The 19958-nt window shown below is 41.8% G+C and overlaps 1 protein-coding gene across 1 annotated transcript in view; it reads right to left on the bottom strand.

The window, feature by feature from the left end:
- OTUD4 (OTU deubiquitinase 4) overlaps positions 1 to 19958 on the bottom strand; it is a 67908-nt gene that overhangs the window by 7565 nt on the left and 40385 nt on the right. Inside the window, exons 7-19 of the mRNA XM_068279342.1 lie at positions 18222 to 18357; positions 16983 to 17046; positions 14120 to 14225; positions 11586 to 11650; positions 9115 to 9215; positions 7357 to 7481; positions 7100 to 7271; positions 6757 to 6919; positions 5638 to 5740; positions 2990 to 3039; positions 2190 to 2322; positions 1486 to 1737; positions 1327 to 1367 (exon numbers count right to left, since the gene is read on the bottom strand). Of these exons, the coding sequence (XP_068135443.1) occupies positions 1327 to 1367; positions 1486 to 1737; positions 2190 to 2322; positions 2990 to 3039; positions 5638 to 5740; positions 6757 to 6919; positions 7100 to 7271; positions 7357 to 7481; positions 9115 to 9215; positions 11586 to 11650; positions 14120 to 14225; positions 16983 to 17046; positions 18222 to 18357 (1511 nt within the window). The remainder of the gene's footprint in view (positions 1 to 1326; positions 1368 to 1485; positions 1738 to 2189; positions 2323 to 2989; positions 3040 to 5637; positions 5741 to 6756; positions 6920 to 7099; positions 7272 to 7356; positions 7482 to 9114; positions 9216 to 11585; positions 11651 to 14119; positions 14226 to 16982; positions 17047 to 18221; positions 18358 to 19958) is intronic.

Below are 19958 nucleotides of genomic sequence, written 5' to 3'. Positions count from 1 at the left end.
TCTGGCTCTTGGGGAGATTCCTGACCCCTGCTCTAAGGTGGTGGGGAAAGGGGGGGGGGGGGGGTTGAATACAAACTACTCAATAAGATTTTGATTTGCTGTAATGAAACTTCAGCAAAATGGACTAGGCTGCTGCAACATTTTCTCCCTTAGATTTTAGTTGTGTCTTTGAATTCAGCCCTCTGTAGATTGATCATTTTATTTTCCATCAAATAGTATGGGGTCCTTTCATTCCCAAAACATTACCCAGTCCATATCAGTATAGATATTCAGTATGATCTTTTTGTCCAACTGAGATCTGATGGGTTTTCAATGTGTTCCATTGTTTTCTTTATTATTTGTTGTTTTTAAACTAAAAAAAACAAGTTGTAAAAAAGGTGACTGTGCCAACAAGCTCCTATTAGAATCATCAGAAGTACTAGCACTCATACCACATGTCGCCAACCTGTGCAATAGGGTATCCCAGTGGGGAACTGGGAGGTACCCTATTCGTTTTTGCATCTTAGGAACATTTAACAAAACACAGTTTAGCTACCAGGTTTCACTAGACTGTCATTCAGCATACCAGAACATCCCTGACAAACAGCTTTTCCACAAGCTAGATGTGTTTAACACTCAAAACTATAGCTATTAGACTGTTTGGTGGCCATACATCTGTCGACTTAGGAGCCGATCGACCATACGATTGCATAATTAATGAATTGGATGAAAATGCTGCCAAGAGTATGCCGACTGAAGATTCGACTAATTTCAGGCCTAAATTGGTCAAATGTATGGAGCAGACAAACTGGGAAATCTTGGGCCGACGTGGTCGATAGGATACGCAGCTATAACGGCATGCAAAAATCGCAAAGTTTAAATACCCAGCCATGTCCCCCAAATGTTAGATGTACCCCCGGAGGCCCTGCATTTTTATTTTACCTGTCCGCTGTCCCCCGAGCATCTGCACTGTACTTCCTCATTGGCGTGCCGCGTGGTTGCCGATGTATTGCACGTGTGATATATACGTACTCCACATGCTATAACGCTGGCAACCACATGGGGCACCAATGAGCATAACTGCAGGGACGCCCACAGAGGGGACACAGCAAGGCAACATCACCGGACAGATTCCTGAAAGTTTTCATACTGAGATAGATTGGAAATCGGCCTGCGGTTTATGGTAGCCAGCAGATTCAATCAGAGAGAGGGAGATCTGTCTCTTGGTCAATCAGCCGCCAGAATTGCTTGATGTATGGCCACCTTTCTTCTGAATCCATATATTCCAAGTAAAAATTTGTATACATTTTGGAGCTGGTGCTTAGCTTTGCCAACATTGAAACTTACCTTTATGCCAAGGTTATAGAAAAAATGAAGGATGCTTTTATCTAAAAAAAAAAGGAGGAAAAAAGGAAAATCATAAAAACATGCACAGCTTTTACCTTCTATGTTCAGATTAAAAATGAATGCAGCAAATGAACGTGCCACATATAGCCTCTGACTTACCATTAGGAAGGTCACTTCCGTTCTTACAATAGGAGTGAGGAGGAGGGGAAGTGATCCTCTCCCCCTTTTCATTCACAGGAAATCCAGGATACAGGGGATCCTGGTAAGGGCTCAGGGTCTGAGGCATAGGCAGTAAGGGCTGGCTGACTGCTGGCATGGAAACCGGAAGTGGCGAGAATGGTGGTGTCACCTGAGGCTGTAACACAGATTCAGGACCAGCTCCAGCACAAGCAGGCATCTGTGCTGAAATACCTAAAAACAAGTAAGGAAGCAAATGTTGGTGATAGAATTTTGCAAATGACAAAACACCTGGTGGATTCCTGTTATTTCCAAGAATACCTGCCATGCAGTGTGTCATGCTCTTTGGGAAAAGTGGGGAAGGGCAAAAAACAAACAAACAAAAAAAACCAAAAACAAACAGCTGATGAGCTGCACTTTTGCCATATAACAATAGTGATGTTACTGCATACCAAATAGAAAAACAGACAGCGGAAAATCAAAGCACACAAAACAATTAAGAACTACAGGTTTGTGCAACCTATGCTGAAAGTGTATACAAGCTGTGTGTGTGTGTGTGTGTGTGTGTGTGTGTGTGTGTGGGGGGGGGGGGGGGGTGTCTGTGTGTGTGTGTGTGTGGGGGGGTGGGGGGGGCGTGTGGGGGGGGGGGGGGTGTGAGTGTGTCTGTGGGTGGGTGCCCCACTGACCTGACCAAGATGTCACCACTGGGGGTTGAGAAGGCACTGTGGTGGGTGTCTGCTGTTCATCAGGGACTGGAGAAACAGCGACATCAGGAACAATGACAGCTTCTTCAGGCGGAGCAGGGGATGGTAGTTTTTCCTGTAATGACACAAGCTATTGCCATGACTACATCCATTTATTGCCAACTCAAAGGAAATATAAGCTTTCAATTTAAAACAAACAAAAAATCCACAACTACACATTGCAATTATTTTAGTAAGTGTAACAATGCTCTCTCAACTAGTCTGTTGTGTTCCACACGAATACCTCCCAGAGCTATAAGCAGGCGCTGCGTAATATGTTGGCGCTTTATAAATACAATAAATAAATAACTCAGTCTCCAACAAACCAAGCAATTCAACATCAAAGCGTACCCGAGCCAAAACCTGGGTACAAAATTAGATTCTTACCTATTTTTATCCTAGATTCTAGGATCCCACTGAGGCTTCTCTCTCTATTTTAATGTCCCTGTGTGTCAACCCCCCCCCCCCCAGGATATCGGGGCCAGGCAGCTTTTATCTGTCTATCATTGGATTGACCTCTTATCAGTCTTATCAGCTCTTTGAGCAATAGCAAAATACTTTTTTAGGAGTTTCAACTTGTTTCACAACAAAAGCTGTGAAAGCATTCAAGACCGCTGTTGAGCGGGTGTATGGGGCTTTAGGTACACTTTAAGTGCCAAGTAACACTGAAAGACATTCCTTGAGAAGGTCTTGTAATTCCTGTTGATGGCTACACCCTGGTGGTGTAATTACTTGTTGCTCACCTCGCTTGCTTTCTTTTCATCCACTGCAGCAGGCTGAGTTAGCTTGGACGCTAATGTGAAAAAAGACAAAGCAATAAAGTGACCGACTGCCAAAAAACATAATTAGTATTATAGAATTATAATGTACTCTCATATTATGCAGTGCTGCACTAAGTAAGTTACACACATGAAAGTGTAATTCAGATAAAACAAAAACAAAAAACTTTAGTGCAAAAAGTGGCCCAAATGGGTACATACCTAGTAGAGGGAAGCCTGTGGATAATCGAGGCTTCCCGTCCCCCTCGAAATTCCAGTGCTGGGATCCCCCTCCCCCGAAGCCCGTTGACAATGAGCTCGGCCGCACTGAGCAGGTTGCTCAGGGCTGAGCACTAGCACAGAACCGAATGTGCTCGCTTTTTCGCCCAAGTGGTGGCTCTGTCCTGCGCTGCATGGCCGTGCTTGTTCTCATACAGGAGCGCAACGGCAAACTTTGGTGCATCCCACTCCTACAACTACAGCAAGATGGAGGGAGACAGGGGAAGCCTTATGAGGATCCAGAGGCTTCCTTACACCAATAATTTTTTTCCCCGTATTTTAGAGCTCCCAGGTTTGCTTTAAATAAAGCTCAGCCTAATATACTGCTGATATATAAAAGGCATCCCCTCACATACTACAAGTTCAGTGGTCACAGAAATGGGGGTCTCTTTAGTGCTCTCATCTTTTGTCTGTTATCTAAGACTGCTGAGGTATCCTGTGGTGCCACTTATACTCCTTAAGATGTGCCAGGCTGAAGGACAGAAAAATTGTCACATGACCCACAGAGAGATTGAAGGGTAGTGATATTGTGGCCATCAGAGCACAGTCCTATGTATCAGCTGAACTTCATGATTCATCCAGTGTAACTTAAGCTCGGCTTTTGAGCTTTGAAGCTACAAAAATCGAAGGAGGCCGAACCAATAGATATGAATGTCTTCAATCACTTGAGCATTTACACATACGGTATTTGCATGCTAAAATATACAGCCATTCAGGTAAATGGCCATAGATGAATGGGTGAAGATGGCCATGCACGGATCATTTTTTTATAAGGGCTCTTGACTGATTCAATCACTTTCATGGAATCAGTCCGCAATCTTAAACTCCAATTTATCAGATCAATTCATTTTCACTAGATTTTGCACAATTTATCAATTGAAAGTCTGATGGGTCGGTCAAGTTGGAAAATTTCTGTTCAAAGAGGGCAGGGGAGGAGTGGCGAGAAAACTATGGCCCACAGAGCTGTACTGCATGGAAGCAGCACATTGCTTTAGAATTAATACTTGATGGATATCTGCTGAAATGGAATTTGTCATGTAGTATAGGAATCCAATCCAATGTAATACCAATCACACAGGTATTGATCAGCTAGACATATCAGACCATAACTGACCCGTGTATGGTGTATCCTGGGCCATTTCCTGCAAATACCAGATCCTTTGGGTTAGATATTAAAAACTATGAATATCCATTCAACCTCTGAAAGGCATCCTGGCGGCACTCCAACTCCAAATCTTTTACTGCATTCAAGTAAAGTAGATGGATATCGATGCTGCATGAAGAGTTTGGTTAATATGCAGCCAAATTGGCGTAAAGTCCTGGGGCTCTGTTTTGCAGGAGATCGAGCGCAGGCTGCGCGCGCATCTCCTGCTTGGTGGGCGGAGCGGAGCTCCGCCTTCAGTCTCCGAGCAGCAATCACCGTCTAATTGCCAGTACATCGCTGAGATCTACAGTAGCGCTGTACTGGGGACAGCCGTGTGACACGGCTGCCCTCACCTGAGGCACAGAGGTGATCGGCTGTCATAGGCTGAAGCCTATGACAGCGGATCACAAGGATTGGCTGGCAGGGGGAGGGAGGGGGGAGTAGGAGAGTTTGAAAACAAATACGTATTTTATTAAAAAAAAATACAGACAGACAAAAATAAACATCTGGGGGGCGATCAGACCCCACCAACAGAGAGCTCTGTTGGTGAAGAGAAAAGGGGGGGAATCACTTGTGTGCTGTGTTGTGTGGCACTGCAGATTGGCCTTAAAGCTGCAGTGGCCAATTTAATGAAAAATGGCCTGGTCTTTAGGGGGGTTTAACACTGCAGTCCTCAAGAGGATAAAGGATACCCGAAGTGACATGTGACAATATGAGATAGACATGTGTATGTGAACAGTGCCTAGCACACAAACTATGCTGTGTTCCTTTTTTCTTTCTCTGCCTGAAAGAGTTAAATATCAGGTATGCAAGTGGCTGACTCAGTCCTGACTCAGACAGGAAGTGACTGCAGTGGGACCCTCACTGATAAGAAAATCCAACTATAAAACACGTTCCTAGCAGAAAATGGCTTCTGAGAGCAAGAAAGAGGTAAAAAGGGGAATTTCATATCAGTGAGGGTCACACTGTAGTCACTTCCTGTCTGAGTCAGGACTGAGTCAGCCACTTACATACCTGATATTTAACTATTTCAGGCAGGGAAAGAAAAAAAGGAACACAGCATAGTTATTTGTGTGCTAGGCACTGTACATACACATGTCTATCTCATCATGTCACTTCGGGTGTACTTTAAGTCAAAACAAATAATAAGAGAAGGCTACACAGCACAGTTTATCTATAGTATAGACCCAAAACAGAGTGGTGCAACAACCTTTAGTCCTCTGGTCATCTTCAGATTTTCTCCTGGAACTTTTTTCTCGGGTTAGTGTTGGGTTCTTTTTCACATCTGAACTTGCAGCAGTATCAACTACAGCCTGAAAAAAAAGTAAATGCATAAAACATCAGAACTTTAAATAGTACTGCCATTACAACTAAGAAAAAATATCCAAAACACATCCTTGCCGTTAAAGAGTAACTGTCAGGCATAAAACCAAAAATATTTATTTTTATCTGGTAAACAAGTAATAAGGATGCTAATCAGGCAATCTAAAAGTTAAAATCACTATTACTCTTCTTGTTGATAAATGATCATTCCCCAGTTTACATGACTTATTTGGTACACAGAAAATTTGGTACACAAAAGAGAAGTTGCAGGGCATGCTGGGTTGTCTTTTTGCTGCTCTACTTCCCCTCAGACTTAACTAATGCAGCCTGATTGGCTGAAGCCTCTTTCCCGCCTGTTTTCCCCTCCCACGCCTCTGTTCCTCTCTGATTGGCCAATATTTCTCATGCTGAAACAATGCACTTTCTATAGTGAAGGGCGGACAAATCAGGCAGAGGAGACTAAGGGCGGATATTACATCAGGACTGGCTTCAAAATAGCCACAGTAAATATGGAAACGGTCTAGAATAGGATTCTCTACTTTTGCTTCACAGGAATCATAACATGGACAGTGCAATACATATATTATGCAAGTAGAGCAAGTATTTATCTACTTATATATTTGTTTTATTCCTAAAATAGTATGGCTGACAGCTCCTCTTTAACAAGATTTTGCAACATGCCGTTTGATCCCCTCAACCAATTTTAGCCAGAAATTGATCATTTTGATGGTCCAGATGGCCAGATTTGATCATTATGATCGAATCAGCCAGATAACGATGCTGAAAATCGAGTAATGTGTGGGCATCCTTATACTTTGCTCCTCCATCAGATGTTTTAGTTGTTGTGCTGCTAAAGTCCTCACTACCCCTATGTGTCTTTTGGTCCTAGTCTTGTTGAGGAATAGAATTCCTACAAGTGTACTCTACAACACTTCAGGCACATACGTTTCACCTCACTTTAGCAATACTAAAAGAACATTAGAAAAAAAAATACAAAAAAACTTGCCGTAAGAGCTGGAAATGCTTCAGTATCCCTGTTTTGCATCTCATACAAGGACTTGGACTCCTCAATGACTTGCTTCTCCCTGCGTTCTTCTGGAGTCAGACCAAAGTGGACAGTTTCCCTCTTATAGTAGCTGGATTCCTCCACTCTGTCCCGATCAAGCTTTCTGCAAAAGTACCATATTCCATATTAGTACACTGTGCAATTTGATTGGACCATTTTCAAGTCACATTAACATAAATCCTGCACCCAGAAATAATTATTTGCATCTCATTGACCATTGCTAATATAGACATGAGGTGTCCATGTGTCCAAACACTTGACCAAAATGAAAATGAGGTAATACCTTCCAGGCACTTTAGGAGGAGTCCTGCTCCGTCCCTTGCTCTCACTTGGTGGGTTCTGATCCGTAGGCAGTACTTGCTGCTGCTTGCTTCCAGAGGCCTGCTGCAGACGTGAAGGCAGAGCAGATTGAGCCTTACTAGGTTTACCCAAGCTCTTTTGTGTCCTGTAATCCTCTAACAAGAAGAAAAATGTGTTACTTTATATGTACAAGCTCAATAGATAAAGAGATCACACCAAGCATGATAAGCTTCTACTTACCAAATTGCACCACTGGACCACTTGTAGGCTGCTTCTTAACTTTCTTAACCCCGACAGTGTTCCAGTCATCTGAATTACTGATTGTCGTTGTGACTGGCTTAAGGTTCTTCAGTGAGACAGTTTTCCTGGAAGGAGGAGTTAAGAGTAAAAAAAGAATACATTACGGATAGAGCATCAAAAATTATGAATTTTGTCACCTTTTAGACTTAGTGACAGATATATTACACAATGAAAGCAGCATTCATTTTATGGAAACTTACCAAAGTTTGTACATGTATAGTGCCTAGCAGACAAATAACTACACTGTGTTCCTTTTTTTTCTTTCCCTGCCTGAAAGAGTTAAATATCAGGTATTTAAGTGGCTGACTCAGTCCTGACTCAGACAGAAGTGACTACAGTGTGACCTTCACTGATAAGAAATTCCAACTATAAAACACTTTCCTAGCAGAAAATGGCTTCTGAGAGCAGGAAAGAGATAAAAAGGGTCAATAGTTCATAGATTCTTAGCTCTGGCATACTTCAATGAATTTATCATTAAAACAATAAAAAAACTGTTAAACTTGAAAAGTAGATTTAAACAAAATAAAACTGTGGAATATATTAAAAAGTAATTTTTAGGAGAAGGAAAGTAGCTACGATCGTTTATTTCATTAGTTTATTTTCAGGTGTCTTAAGAAATACTGCTAGTAAATTCCCAGAAATGAAATGAGCTGGCAATTTGAGAAAGCAGCAATACTCCCCATCTCTTAACCTCCTTGGCGGTAATCCCGAGCTGAGCTCGGGCTATGCCGCTGCAGAGGATTGCTCTGGCCCTGCTGGGCTGATTTGCATAATTTTTTTTTTTCAAACACGCAGCTAGCACTTTGCTAGCTGCGTTTGTTGCGATCGCCACCGCCGATCTGCCGCTACCCGACGCGAAAGGGCCTCCTCCCCCCCCCCCTCCCCGACCCCTTGCGCAGCCTGGCCAATCACCGCCAGGCTGCGCTATGGGGTGGATCGGGACTCCCTCTGACATCATGGCGTCAATCCGATAGTCGCCATGGCGACAGGAGAAGCCCATACAGGAAATCCTGTTCAGAACGTGATTTCCTGTTGGTTATTTGCGCCGGCGGGGATTGGAGGGGTGGGTGGAATAGCGAAGGGAAGGGGGGGGGGGGGGGCGGAAGCATGTAGCTAGTGCTAGGCTAGCTACATGCTAACAAAAAAAAAAAACCCTCCCGTGCGCTGCAAATAATCATAAGGAGGTTAATTTGTAAAATCTTGCAGTGTATATTGACTGTAATGTCCCCCCACCACCAAAATAAAAAAAAAAGTTTCACTTACCTGGGACTTCTGCCAGCCCCCTGCGCCTGCACCGCCTCAGAACGATCCTCCAGTCCTCCGCCGCGGCTCAGTTTCTTTATCGGAAGTCGCTGGCTGCGTGTGTCCTCAATCCCCTCGCCAGGAGCATCCTGCACAGGTGCAGTATGGAGTTTTCTTGTACTGTGCAGGACGCTCCCGGCCATGGGAGCGTGAACGAGGACGCACGTGGCCAGGGCCATGTGAGCGCTGTGGCCATCGACTTGTAAGTCGGCAGTAATCAAACAGACACAGCAGGGGACCAGAGGATTGCTCAGAGACGGCGAGGGCACATGGAGGGTTCAGGGAGGGGGGGCGGCATTACAGGTTTCCTTCAAAATCTGTATGGCTTTGTTCAAACTAGTAAATTATTTCATGCCAAAATCAAAAGGTTTATACTGGAATGTTTTTTGCACTCACTTTTCACCCAGCTCCTCCACAAACACAATAGCTGGCCCATTATTACTAACAACTTCTTGGATGTGGGCATTATAAAAGCCTCCACCGGGTTCTAGGCGCACCTACAAAAAAGGAAGGGGGGGGGGGGGGGAGAAAACCACACATTTAATGCACACCTTAAATCTTGGCAAGTTTTTTTTTTTACGTTTGCCGTTTTTATTACATTTTAAATGTCCTGAAGTAAATCCTTTCTGACGTCATTACATCTATGGCACTCAGTATATCCAAACAACCTTCTTGCCACTAATGTGCAGTCATCTCTCCTTGCAGGGTAAGAGCTCTCTGTTTTAAGTGGGCTGTCATCTAGCACCCTGCAAATTATTTAAATTGCATTTCCCACCAGCTGAACATTTAAAACATTCGACAACTGATTCAGAACAATAAATAAGGTTTTAAAAAGTGTACCAGAGCCGTAAAAAAAAAAAAAAAATAAAATAAAATAAAAAAGATTCGATACTCACCCACAGCTTCCTCCAGCAGCATAAACCCATCTGACTCAGTCCGTCCTCCCACGGTCTGCCATTCAGCCACGATCATTCCCGGTAACAGGCTCAGTTGCATCAGTCCAGGTCTACTGCGCATGCACTGGAGGTCCACGCATGCGCAGAAGACCCAGACTAGACACGAATAAGCCTGTTACCGGGGCTGATCACGGCTGAACGGTAGACCGCGGGAGGATGGCGTGGGACTTTAAGCTCCCGAGTGAAAGTATTTTCAAAACAATGGCAAGGAATGACTCAGCAGTGTTGACATTCACAACTTTTCAGTCAACAGTTCTAAGAGTCTATGGCCCTTATTGAGTTCACATTTCTCCCCAGTTTTCTCAAAAAGAAATGATCTCACACTTTAGGAATAAATAGCCTTTTCAGTCCCCATAAAACAAAAAAGGGTACTAATCCGTTAGCCAGGCGCATCCGGCAGGTGGCGCTAATTACTATTCCCCCTCCAGGACGCCATGGATAGTAGGGAAAGATGTAACTCTGGTGGAGTTTTGTCGCCACCTGCCGGATGCACCCGGCTAACGGATAAGTACCCAAAAAAGTACTTAAAGGGAACCCGAGGTGATAGTGATATGGAGGCTTTCATATTTATTTCCATTTAGATAATACCAGTTGCCTAGCAGTCCTGTTGATCTTTTGGCGTCAGTAGTGTCTCAGTCACAACCCTGAACAAAGCATGCAGCTAATCCACTCAGATGAGTCAGAGGCACATGCTTGTTCAGGGTCTATGGTGAAAAGTATTAGAGACACAGGATCAGTTGAGCGACTATGAGAGAACTCGCCGCCAGGACACTTGGGCGCAGGATACAGCCTGTATATGGCTTATCCTGCTGCTGCACAAGTTCCTGGCGACGTTAATTACTATTCCCCCTCTAGGTCCACGTGGATGGTGGGGAATGACAGTGTTTTAGAAGTAACTTCAGCTTTGTCTTCTAACGGCACCGAAAATACTCCGTGTGCCGCTATAGCCGTAATTCCTATTACTGTCTATAGTGACGCCAGCTGCGCCCAAATCTCCTGCGCTGGATTACGAGTGTTCGAGGGAGACAACCAGGCAAATTGCATTATTTAAAAGCAGATGAATACGGCAGCCCCCATCCCTCATCTAGGGTTCCCTTTAAAACGTGTCCCAAATTTTCTTCAGTTTGATAATGTCTTTCTTAAAGGGCACAACAGAGATATGGAAGCTGTCATTTTTATTTTCTTTAAAAAATATACCAGTTGGCTGCAGTCCTGCTGATGTTTGCTTCAGGTGTGTGATTCACTACTGATGCCAAGCATGTTAATCCAGTTCAACTTCAGTCAGAGCAATCTGATCTACATGTTCAGGGTCTATGGCTAAAGAAGTGTGCATACCGTACAATGTGCATACCGTACAATTTCATGCCAGACTGATTTTTTCCATCAACATGTCCGATCTGAATTTCGATTGATTTTCCGATCGATTTTCATAAAAGTGAACGGAAATCGGTCAGAAAATTGGTTGAAATTCAGATCGGACATGTTGAACAAGAATCGATCTGGCAGGTAAATCTGCCAGAAAATGCTATCATGTGTACCTAGCATAAGATACAAATCATCAGCAGGACAGCCAGGCAAACCAAAATAAGGAAAATCTTGTGCTAGTGATTCTGGGGTGTCAACAGACAGGAGGTGGTAAAACACACTGGCAGCTTCTTAGTGCCCGGCTGGATGGCAAACTTGAGGAGAGGAGACAAAAACAAAGGAGGAACGCTCTGTAGTGTAATAATGCTTTAATATAAAATCATGCAATTTAAAATGCACTTAGCTGGAGGAAGCCCCAGGTATGTATAACACTTTTATACTGCATATGCTCAGCTCTGGTACACTTTAAGGAGGACATCACAGAGACGTGATAGGAAGCTACAGGCACCTACCAGAGAGTTACACGCAAAAAAAACAAATACTTGCTTTGCATTTGTCTCCCACAGAATACTGCATGCCAGCAGCAATGGAGAAATCCAGCTTCTGCTGATCTGAAAATCAATAAATAAAAATTATTAATGCCTAGCTGGTGGTGAACAATCTTTGTCTTCAGGTAATTTGAAAGTTGTTTTGAGACCCCCATGTTGCTACTCTTCAGAGAAAATTAAAAGAGGAGGGAAACTTACAATTGACCCCCTTAAATACGCTTTCATCATTGGATTAACCTGTGTATGTAGGTCAGGGGTCACTGAGCTTACCAAGCCAATTGGAGTTCCAATAATTAGTTCTAAAGGTTTTGGAATCAACAGTACCCAAATTTATGCACCTGCTTAATTTTATTTAAACAAACAATTATTGCACACTTTCTGTAAATCCAATAAACTTAATTTCACTTCTCAAATATCAGTGTGTCTCCTATGATATATTTAACTGACATTTTTTATCGTAACAACCAACGATTTATGCAGGAAAATCATGACGATTAACAAGGTTGCCCAAACTTTCGCATCCTACTGTATTATAGATTTGTATAATTTGTATAATCGCCATCATCTGTGGCACTGTACAGTGTAAAACAAATGTGGGTACATTAAAAATATAGACACTCGTATACATAAAAGTGGAAGGCAATAGAATTGTTATCGTAACAAATATATTGTTAACAAAATGTACAGCAACACAAAAGGGATAGGAACTTGCCGTAATGCCTGGTACACAGCCTGCAATTTCCCGTCAGACAGATGGGTCAAATCGATTATTTCCGACATGTCCGATTTGATAGTTTTTGTATCGGAAATCAGAAATAATAATTTTGACCCGTCTGATGGGAAATTGCTTGGTGTGTACCAGGCATTAGTGAAATGGATAAATAAATGAGGATATAATCTCTGTGAGGACAATGGACAGTGCAAACATCTGCGGATAAAAACCAAAATAAAATCGCACCAATCTTTATACAAAATGTAGCCAGTACTGTCCAGAAAACATTACAATAAAGTACAAAGGAAGAACAAAACAAATACTTGTGTGTTAACGTGGACCTGAACTCTTGCACAGGACAGAAGGAGAACATAGGACAGAAGGAAATGCACCCTGTATGTATTTAGAGAGATTAGCCTGGCTAACTACCGCTCATTTTGTCTAATCGCCAGTTGTAATTTGATCTCTCTCCTGTGTCACCTGACTTTCATGGCAGATAAGCTGATTGGAAAGCACAGTATGTCAGCTTCCATAAAAGCAGGAAGTCAAAACACTGCAGATTTAATTTAGGATTTGTATCAGCTGTAACAAGGTAATGCTTTTCTGTGAAGGTTATTATGCTGATGCGCATCTTTTACAGCAGAGAAGAAGATCTGAGTTCAGGTCCGCTTTAAAGTGAAACTGCACAATTGACAATATTAAAGGCAATCCCTTCAGTTCAGCTCTATATATGGATTAATGGCAAGCCTATTTGGAGCTTGCTTACATGCAAGCATAGTTTCTAACCAATACTGCAATACACAATCGCCTACTGTAAATGAGTAACAAGTGCCTAATGTGTGCAGCTAATTACTCCTGCAGCAAGCTGGCAATAATTTAGGGAAACTGAGGTGGACATATTCATTTCCTTTTAGACAATACCAGTTGCTTGGCTGCTCTGCTGATCCTCTACCTCTAAAGCCCAATCTACACATTACGATTCTTTGTGCGATTCGATTACGATTCTATTTACGATCTGATTAAATCTGACATGTCCGATCGGGATTCGATTCGATATGCCACTGCAAAACAATGGCAAATCGGATGGAATCGAATCCCGGACATGTTGGATTTAATCAGATCGTAAATAGAATCGTAATCGAATCGCACAAAGAATCGTATTGTGTAGATGGGGCTTAATACTATTAGCTATAGACCCAGAACAAGCATGCAGCAGATGGATGGAAAGGCAGAGTGAGGTTGCTCTGTCATTGCCACAGAGGAGCTCTGGCTGGAAAGGCAGTGTGAGGTCATTCTGTCGTCATTGCCACAGAGGAGCTCTGGCTGGAAAGGCAGTGTGAGGTCATTCTGTCGTCATTGCCACAGAGGAGCTCTGGCTGGAAAGGCAGTGTGAGGTCATTCTGTCGTCATTGCCACAGAGGAGCTCTGGCTGGAAAGGCAGTGTGAGGTCGTTCTGTCATTGCTTGCAATAATGTACATTTAAAGCTCCTTATGGCCACATAAAACAGCAAGGAGGGTTGCATTCAGCCCACATCCCTCAAGTTTGATACCTGTGCTTAAGACCATAGATGAAATGTTAGTTCCATTCAATTTTAATAAAATGGGAGTTAGACTTCCAAGTTCCAATTAAAATAAAAAAGTAGCAGAGGGAGCAATGCATCTATTTGTAATATCTGTTCTAATACAGGCCTAGTCAAGGAAGATAAACATTTTTCAGTAGTTGGAACTGTGTTTCAGTAGTTGGTTATTTTAATACACAGGCAAACACTGAGCTTGCTCCCGGAGGGTTTGAAGAATAATTGTAAACGTTGATGGCTTACCACGTTGTGACTTCATCCAGACATCATACTCTACATTTCTGTAAACTTCTGGATGAAGTGAGCGAAGCACAGCTGCTGGCACTGCTGAAGCTTTTTCCTGTGGAGCCTGTAGAAATGTATCAAACTGTCAAATATACACTACTTTGCAAGAGCCCTACTCACCTGGGGAAAAATACTGTGACCTGGGATTGTTTTCCAAACTAAAGCCATGAATAGTTTTTTTTTATTAATCAAGTAAAATTTCAAATAGCACAATAAGTGTGCGTTTGCAACTCAGTATTTGGTCTTACCACCCATTGGCCTTAAAAAGGACATCTGACCTGGGAGGGATGTGTGTTATTGATTGAATTTATAACGCCCCCAGCAGAGGGGAGGGGAACAGAGGAAAAAGAATCCAGGAAGCCTGCTCAGAGAGGACCCGCAGGCTTCCTGTTCTGGGGGGTCGCAGCGCGACTTTTAACAGAATCACTGCTGTAATGCATTTTGAATCTCAAGAACCGGTAGACACCAAGGTTAACACGGGGCAGGGTGAGCGAGGGGGCATAACCAATTGCACGCAAGTATGCTTAAATTCATAACCAGGAGTACTGCTCAGGGTCCTTTTAAAGTCAGCAGTGGAACTGAGGGCACGTTCCCTAGGATGCTTGAAACAATATACCACGTGGTTACGTTCAAAAACTGCAAGTTGGTGTGACTAAGGCCTCTTTCCCACTACATGCGATTTCGATTATTTTTATACGATCCGATTTTTGATTCAGATTAACCACTTACCGGCATGCGGACGCATTAAAACACCTTGTTGGAGCCCATTAACGGCTCCAGGACGTTTTGTGTCGCTCGCTCCAGCCTCCCCCCACCCCAGTTACCCATCGGGACACCACGATCAATGACTGGGGAAGAGGACCGAGTGGTCCTCTACCCAATCGCAATGCCTGTAAAACAGGAGAGTTTTTGCAACGCCATCTAGTAGCCAAAAAGTTAAACTACACATACACACATATAAACAGTTATAATTTTATATGAATAAAGTTAATGCCTTCCACTTCCAAAGCCCCTGCCTTAGCGACTTTGCTTTTTAATCTATATTTTATGAGGGTATATTCCTATTACTTTACTACATAAGTGACTAAGTATGGACCGGACAAAGAAAAATGACACCTATATTTCCCAATAATATATTTCCGTCATACATTGTGATCGGGACATCATTTACACGGCCTAATAATTGGGACATATGGGCAAATGAAATATGTGGGTTTTATCCACAGGAGAACGTTATGTTTTAACCACTTCACCACTGAGGGGTTTTACCCCCTGAGCACCAGAGCAATTTTCACCTTTCAGCGCTCCTTCCATTCATTCGTCTATAACTTTATTATTACTTATCGCAATGAAATGAACTATATCTTGTTTTTTTCACCACCAACTAGGCTTTCTTTAGGTGGGACATTATGCCAAGAATTATTTTTTTCTAAATGTGTTTTAATGGGAAAATAGGAAAAATGTGGGGAAAAAAATAATTGTTTTTCAGTTTTCGGCCATTATAGTTTTTAAATAATGCATGCTACTGTAATTAAAACCCATGAAACGTATTTGCCCTTTTGTCCCGGTTATAAAACCATTTAAATTATGTCCCTATCACAATGTTTGGCGCCAATATTTTATTTGGAAATAAAGGTGCATTTTTTTCAGTTTTGCGTCCATCCCTAATTACAAGCCCATAGTTTATAAAGTAACAGTGTTATACCCTCTTGACATAAATATTTAAAAAGTTCAGTCCCTAAGGTAACTATTTATGTATTTTTTTTAATTGTAAATTTTTAAAAAAAAATTTAATTACAAAAAAAAAAAAAATGGGGAGTGTGGGAGGTAATGAGTTAATTTTATGTGTAAAAGTCATTTATTTGTATGTGAAAAATGTGTAGGGTGTAGTTTACTATTTGGCCACAAGATGGCCACAGTAACTTTTTGTTTTAATGCGACCTCCAAGCTTCCTTCCGGAAGCTTGGAGGAAGAATAAGGAGGCTGGACACGTGAGTTTTTTCTCACAATGATCGCGCTGCCCATAGGAGAGCAGCTGATCATTGCGGGGCTTAGATCAACGAACGGGAATGGATTTTCCCGTTCATTGATCTCTGGGCGAGCGGGCGGCGGCGTGTTTACTAGCGGCGGGCGGCGTGTTTACGAGCGGGAGCGCGGGCAGCGTCGGGAACGCGGAAAGTACGTGTTTCTCCGTCCCTGGTTTTTAAAGGATGGAAAAAGGGGCGGAGAAATATGTACGGGCGGGGGTAAAGTGGTTAAAAACTATAATGGCCAAAAACTGAGAAAATATTTTTTCCCCCAATTTTCCTGTTAAAATGCATTTAGAATTAAAAAAAAAGTGCTTAGCAAAATGTACTACCCACAGAAAGCCTAATTGGTGGCAAAAAAGGTATAGATCATTTTGTTGCGATAAGTATTAAAGGGAGGAGCGCTGACAGGAGAAAAAAAGTACTGCAGGCTGCTGTGGTTTTTTTTTTTTTTCTCCAATAATCGGAATCAAGAATCAGTTCACATTAAAAAAACAAAAACAAAAAAACAAACAAAACAAAAAAAACGGAATCGCATGTATTGTGCAAGAGGCCTAGCGGAACTGGTGCTTTGTTAGGGCAAAAGGTGGTCACACTAAATAGTGATTTCTCTTTTTAGTTTACTGCATTATCTGGACTGTTTCTTTACTGATAAATGATTTGTGGCATTTTTCAAAGAAATCCTGCTTTACATCATTTGATTCACAAGTAGCTAAAACCTAAGCCGGTCTTAATTCTTTCCACGCACATACAACACTTGTGAGATACAGTGGAGCACTATGACTGCCACATACCTTTCCATCTTTGTGAGATTTAAATCCATTCATGCCAGCAAAATTCACATTCTGGCTGTTGTTCCTGCAGCAACACACAAAAATAATGGCAATCAACAAAAATGAAACAAAAACTAAAACCAACATTCCTTAAAGTGGTATTGTCACCATAAAAATCAAATTTCAACAGCAACTGGTCTGAGTGTATTAAGTGATAAATATGCTAATCCTTCATTCAAAACTTTTTCTGCTGTTATGGTTTGGAGTTATCACATACTTTAGGAGCACTTGCCCTAGTGTCAAACAGTGCCAAAAAGTTGAATGCTGGGAGTTCTTTTGAATGGTAGGAGTTCTTTTCATCTATAATATACTCCTCCTCTTCCATTTAGCTGATCACTTGTGCCTAGCTGATCACTTGTGTTTACAAGCAAGGCTGAGGTGACTCAGTGATTGGATGTGTAAAAAAAAAAAAAAAAAAAAAAAAAAAAGACTGGGAGGAGGGCAGCTAATGAATACACAATGAGCAAGAGAAAAGAGGGGGGAAAACCAGAGTCAGGGAGGATATGATGTCAGCATTAGCTTGGCAAGATGGTCACTGCCTAGAATAGGATTTTCTGCTTTTCCTTTGTAAAATTCAAAGGAATCATTACGTGGATAGCACAATACATCTGTTATGTAAGTAGAAGTAGTATTTATCTACTTATATGTGTTTTTTATTTCTAGGTTAGCATGGGTGTCGCTTGTTCTTTAAAACAAAAAAATAGGTACCGTATCTGTTTTGTCAACCATATCTCACCATATAATAAAAAGACCGACATTACACAAAATAAGAGCATTATCAAGTGGCATAGAGCTGTGGCTCTTTATTCTTCCACAGCCAAAGCAGGCACCTATTTTACTGTAGACAATGATCATGCTTTACAGAACAAGAAACTATAGCTTTGTGATCTTGGAAATACTGTTGAGACTCCGGTAACATTGCTGCTTCATCTCACAGTATTATCCCTCTAACGTGTTAGGAGTTGGCATTGCAGGGGTGTACATCAGTGTACAGTGTTACACAGGGGTGTACATCAGTGTACAGTGTTACATAGGGGTGTACATCAGTGTACAATGTAATAACAGTTTTTATAATGTAGCACGTGTGCATCCCAAAATCTTTAAATTTTTTGTTTGGCAGATTTGGATATATGTACTTCAGTTATAAGGCAGCATGCAGCTCACAACAGATCTCATTCTCCGTGAAACAAACAACCATACCCAGTTCCATTGTCCTCTCCATCTGATCCTGAAGCGCCACTGTCATAAACCTCTTCCTCAGATGCTCCTGTCTTGGACATAAGCTTTGTCACATCGATTCCAAACACTTTTTCATAAAGCAACTCATAGATTATTGCTGTAAAATACAAAACAAAAAAAACAAAACAAAAAAAAAGCTTATTGCATCCATTTGTAGGTAATTTATATGCCAAAGTATATCTTTACAATGATGAGGAGAGGAAGCGTAAGCTAGTCATCTCAATACATGCTATTACTGTATCAGCAGGCTTATAGCCAGCTACATTATACGCCACTTGACCACTTAATGGTCCGACGACAGAATATCTACGCCACCGGAGACCTCATCATAGCTCCAGGTCGTAGATATATGTACCTTGCCATGATTGTCGCTGTGCACGTTAACATTGCCCTGTTAGTAGAATGAGCGGTGAATGGTAACGCATGTTCCCATTCATTGATCAAAATGCCTGTGATCAATGATCACCAGCATCAATGAGATGCCGGTGGTCATTGAGAAAGTAAACACGCACAATTTTCTGTGTACTGCTTACAGTACACAGAATTAAACTGAGGGGGGGCATTTTGTAGCCAAATAGTGAAACTACACCCTAGTACATTAAACTACACATACATAAATCCCCTATTAAATTTAACCCACTACCTAGACACCCCCACACTGCCCCCCCCCCCCCCCCCCCAGTTACCAGCATAAAACCGTTACTGTAACATAGTTAAGGTAACTACAGGTCCTTCTCAAAAAATTAGCATATTGTGATAAAGTTCATTATTTTCTGTAATGTACTGATAAACATTAGACTTTCATATATTTTAGATTCATTACACACAACGGAAGTAGTTCAAGCCTTTTATTGTTTTAATATTGATGATTTTGGCATACAGCTCATGAAAACCCAAAATTCCTATCTCAAAAAATTAGCATATTTCATCCGACCAATAAAAGAAAAGTGTTTTTAAAACAAAAAAAGTCAACCTTCAAATAATTAAGTTCAGTTATGCACTCAATACTTGGTCAGGAATCCTTTTGCAGAAATGACTGCTTCAATGCGGCGTGGCATGGAGGCAATCAGCCTGTGGCACTGCTCAGGTGTTATGGAGGCCCAGGATGCTTCGATAGCGGCCTTAAAGGAATACTATCGATATCCAAGTGTTCTAAAATGACAGTGTGCAAATAATGTCTAAGTAGCTGTGTAAACATTTTCCTACTTTTCATGTTAAATATCAGAGGCAAAAACTGTAATTTATTGAGGGTAGGATTTAGCTATATTGGGACAAATCAATTGCAGAAGGGGTGTCTGCTTCAATGCACAGCCAGAGTTGCATATCAGACTACAGAAAGAAAATATCAAACATATCAAACTCTGAAAGCAAAAACAGTATGAAAAGCTGTGACAATTAGTTACATTTCCTCTGCTCTCTTCAGACACTTCAGTCAGAAACACAGGACACAGGATCTGCAGCTGTTGGGAGCTCTCTCTCTCTGTCACACACAGAGCTACACAGAGTTAACTGATCAAGTGTGAGGTGAATTTCCCCTCTCCTCATGGCTCAGTCAGCCAGTTTTGGCGTCAGTAAAGATTGAAAGTATTTTGCTAACAGTAAACAAAGAAGTTGCTACTAAAATGTATACACCAGTACTTAACAGCACTTCCCAAACAATTCCTGTGTCAATTGAAAAAAATATGTGAATCGATAGCA

This window comes from Hyperolius riggenbachi, chromosome 1 (genome assembly GCF_040937935.1).
Source record: "Hyperolius riggenbachi isolate aHypRig1 chromosome 1, aHypRig1.pri, whole genome shotgun sequence".
NCBI lineage: Eukaryota > Metazoa > Chordata > Amphibia > Anura > Hyperoliidae > Hyperolius > Hyperolius riggenbachi.
The sequence above is the reverse complement of the archived record's forward strand: the minus strand, read 5'-3'. Positions and strand labels throughout refer to the sequence as shown.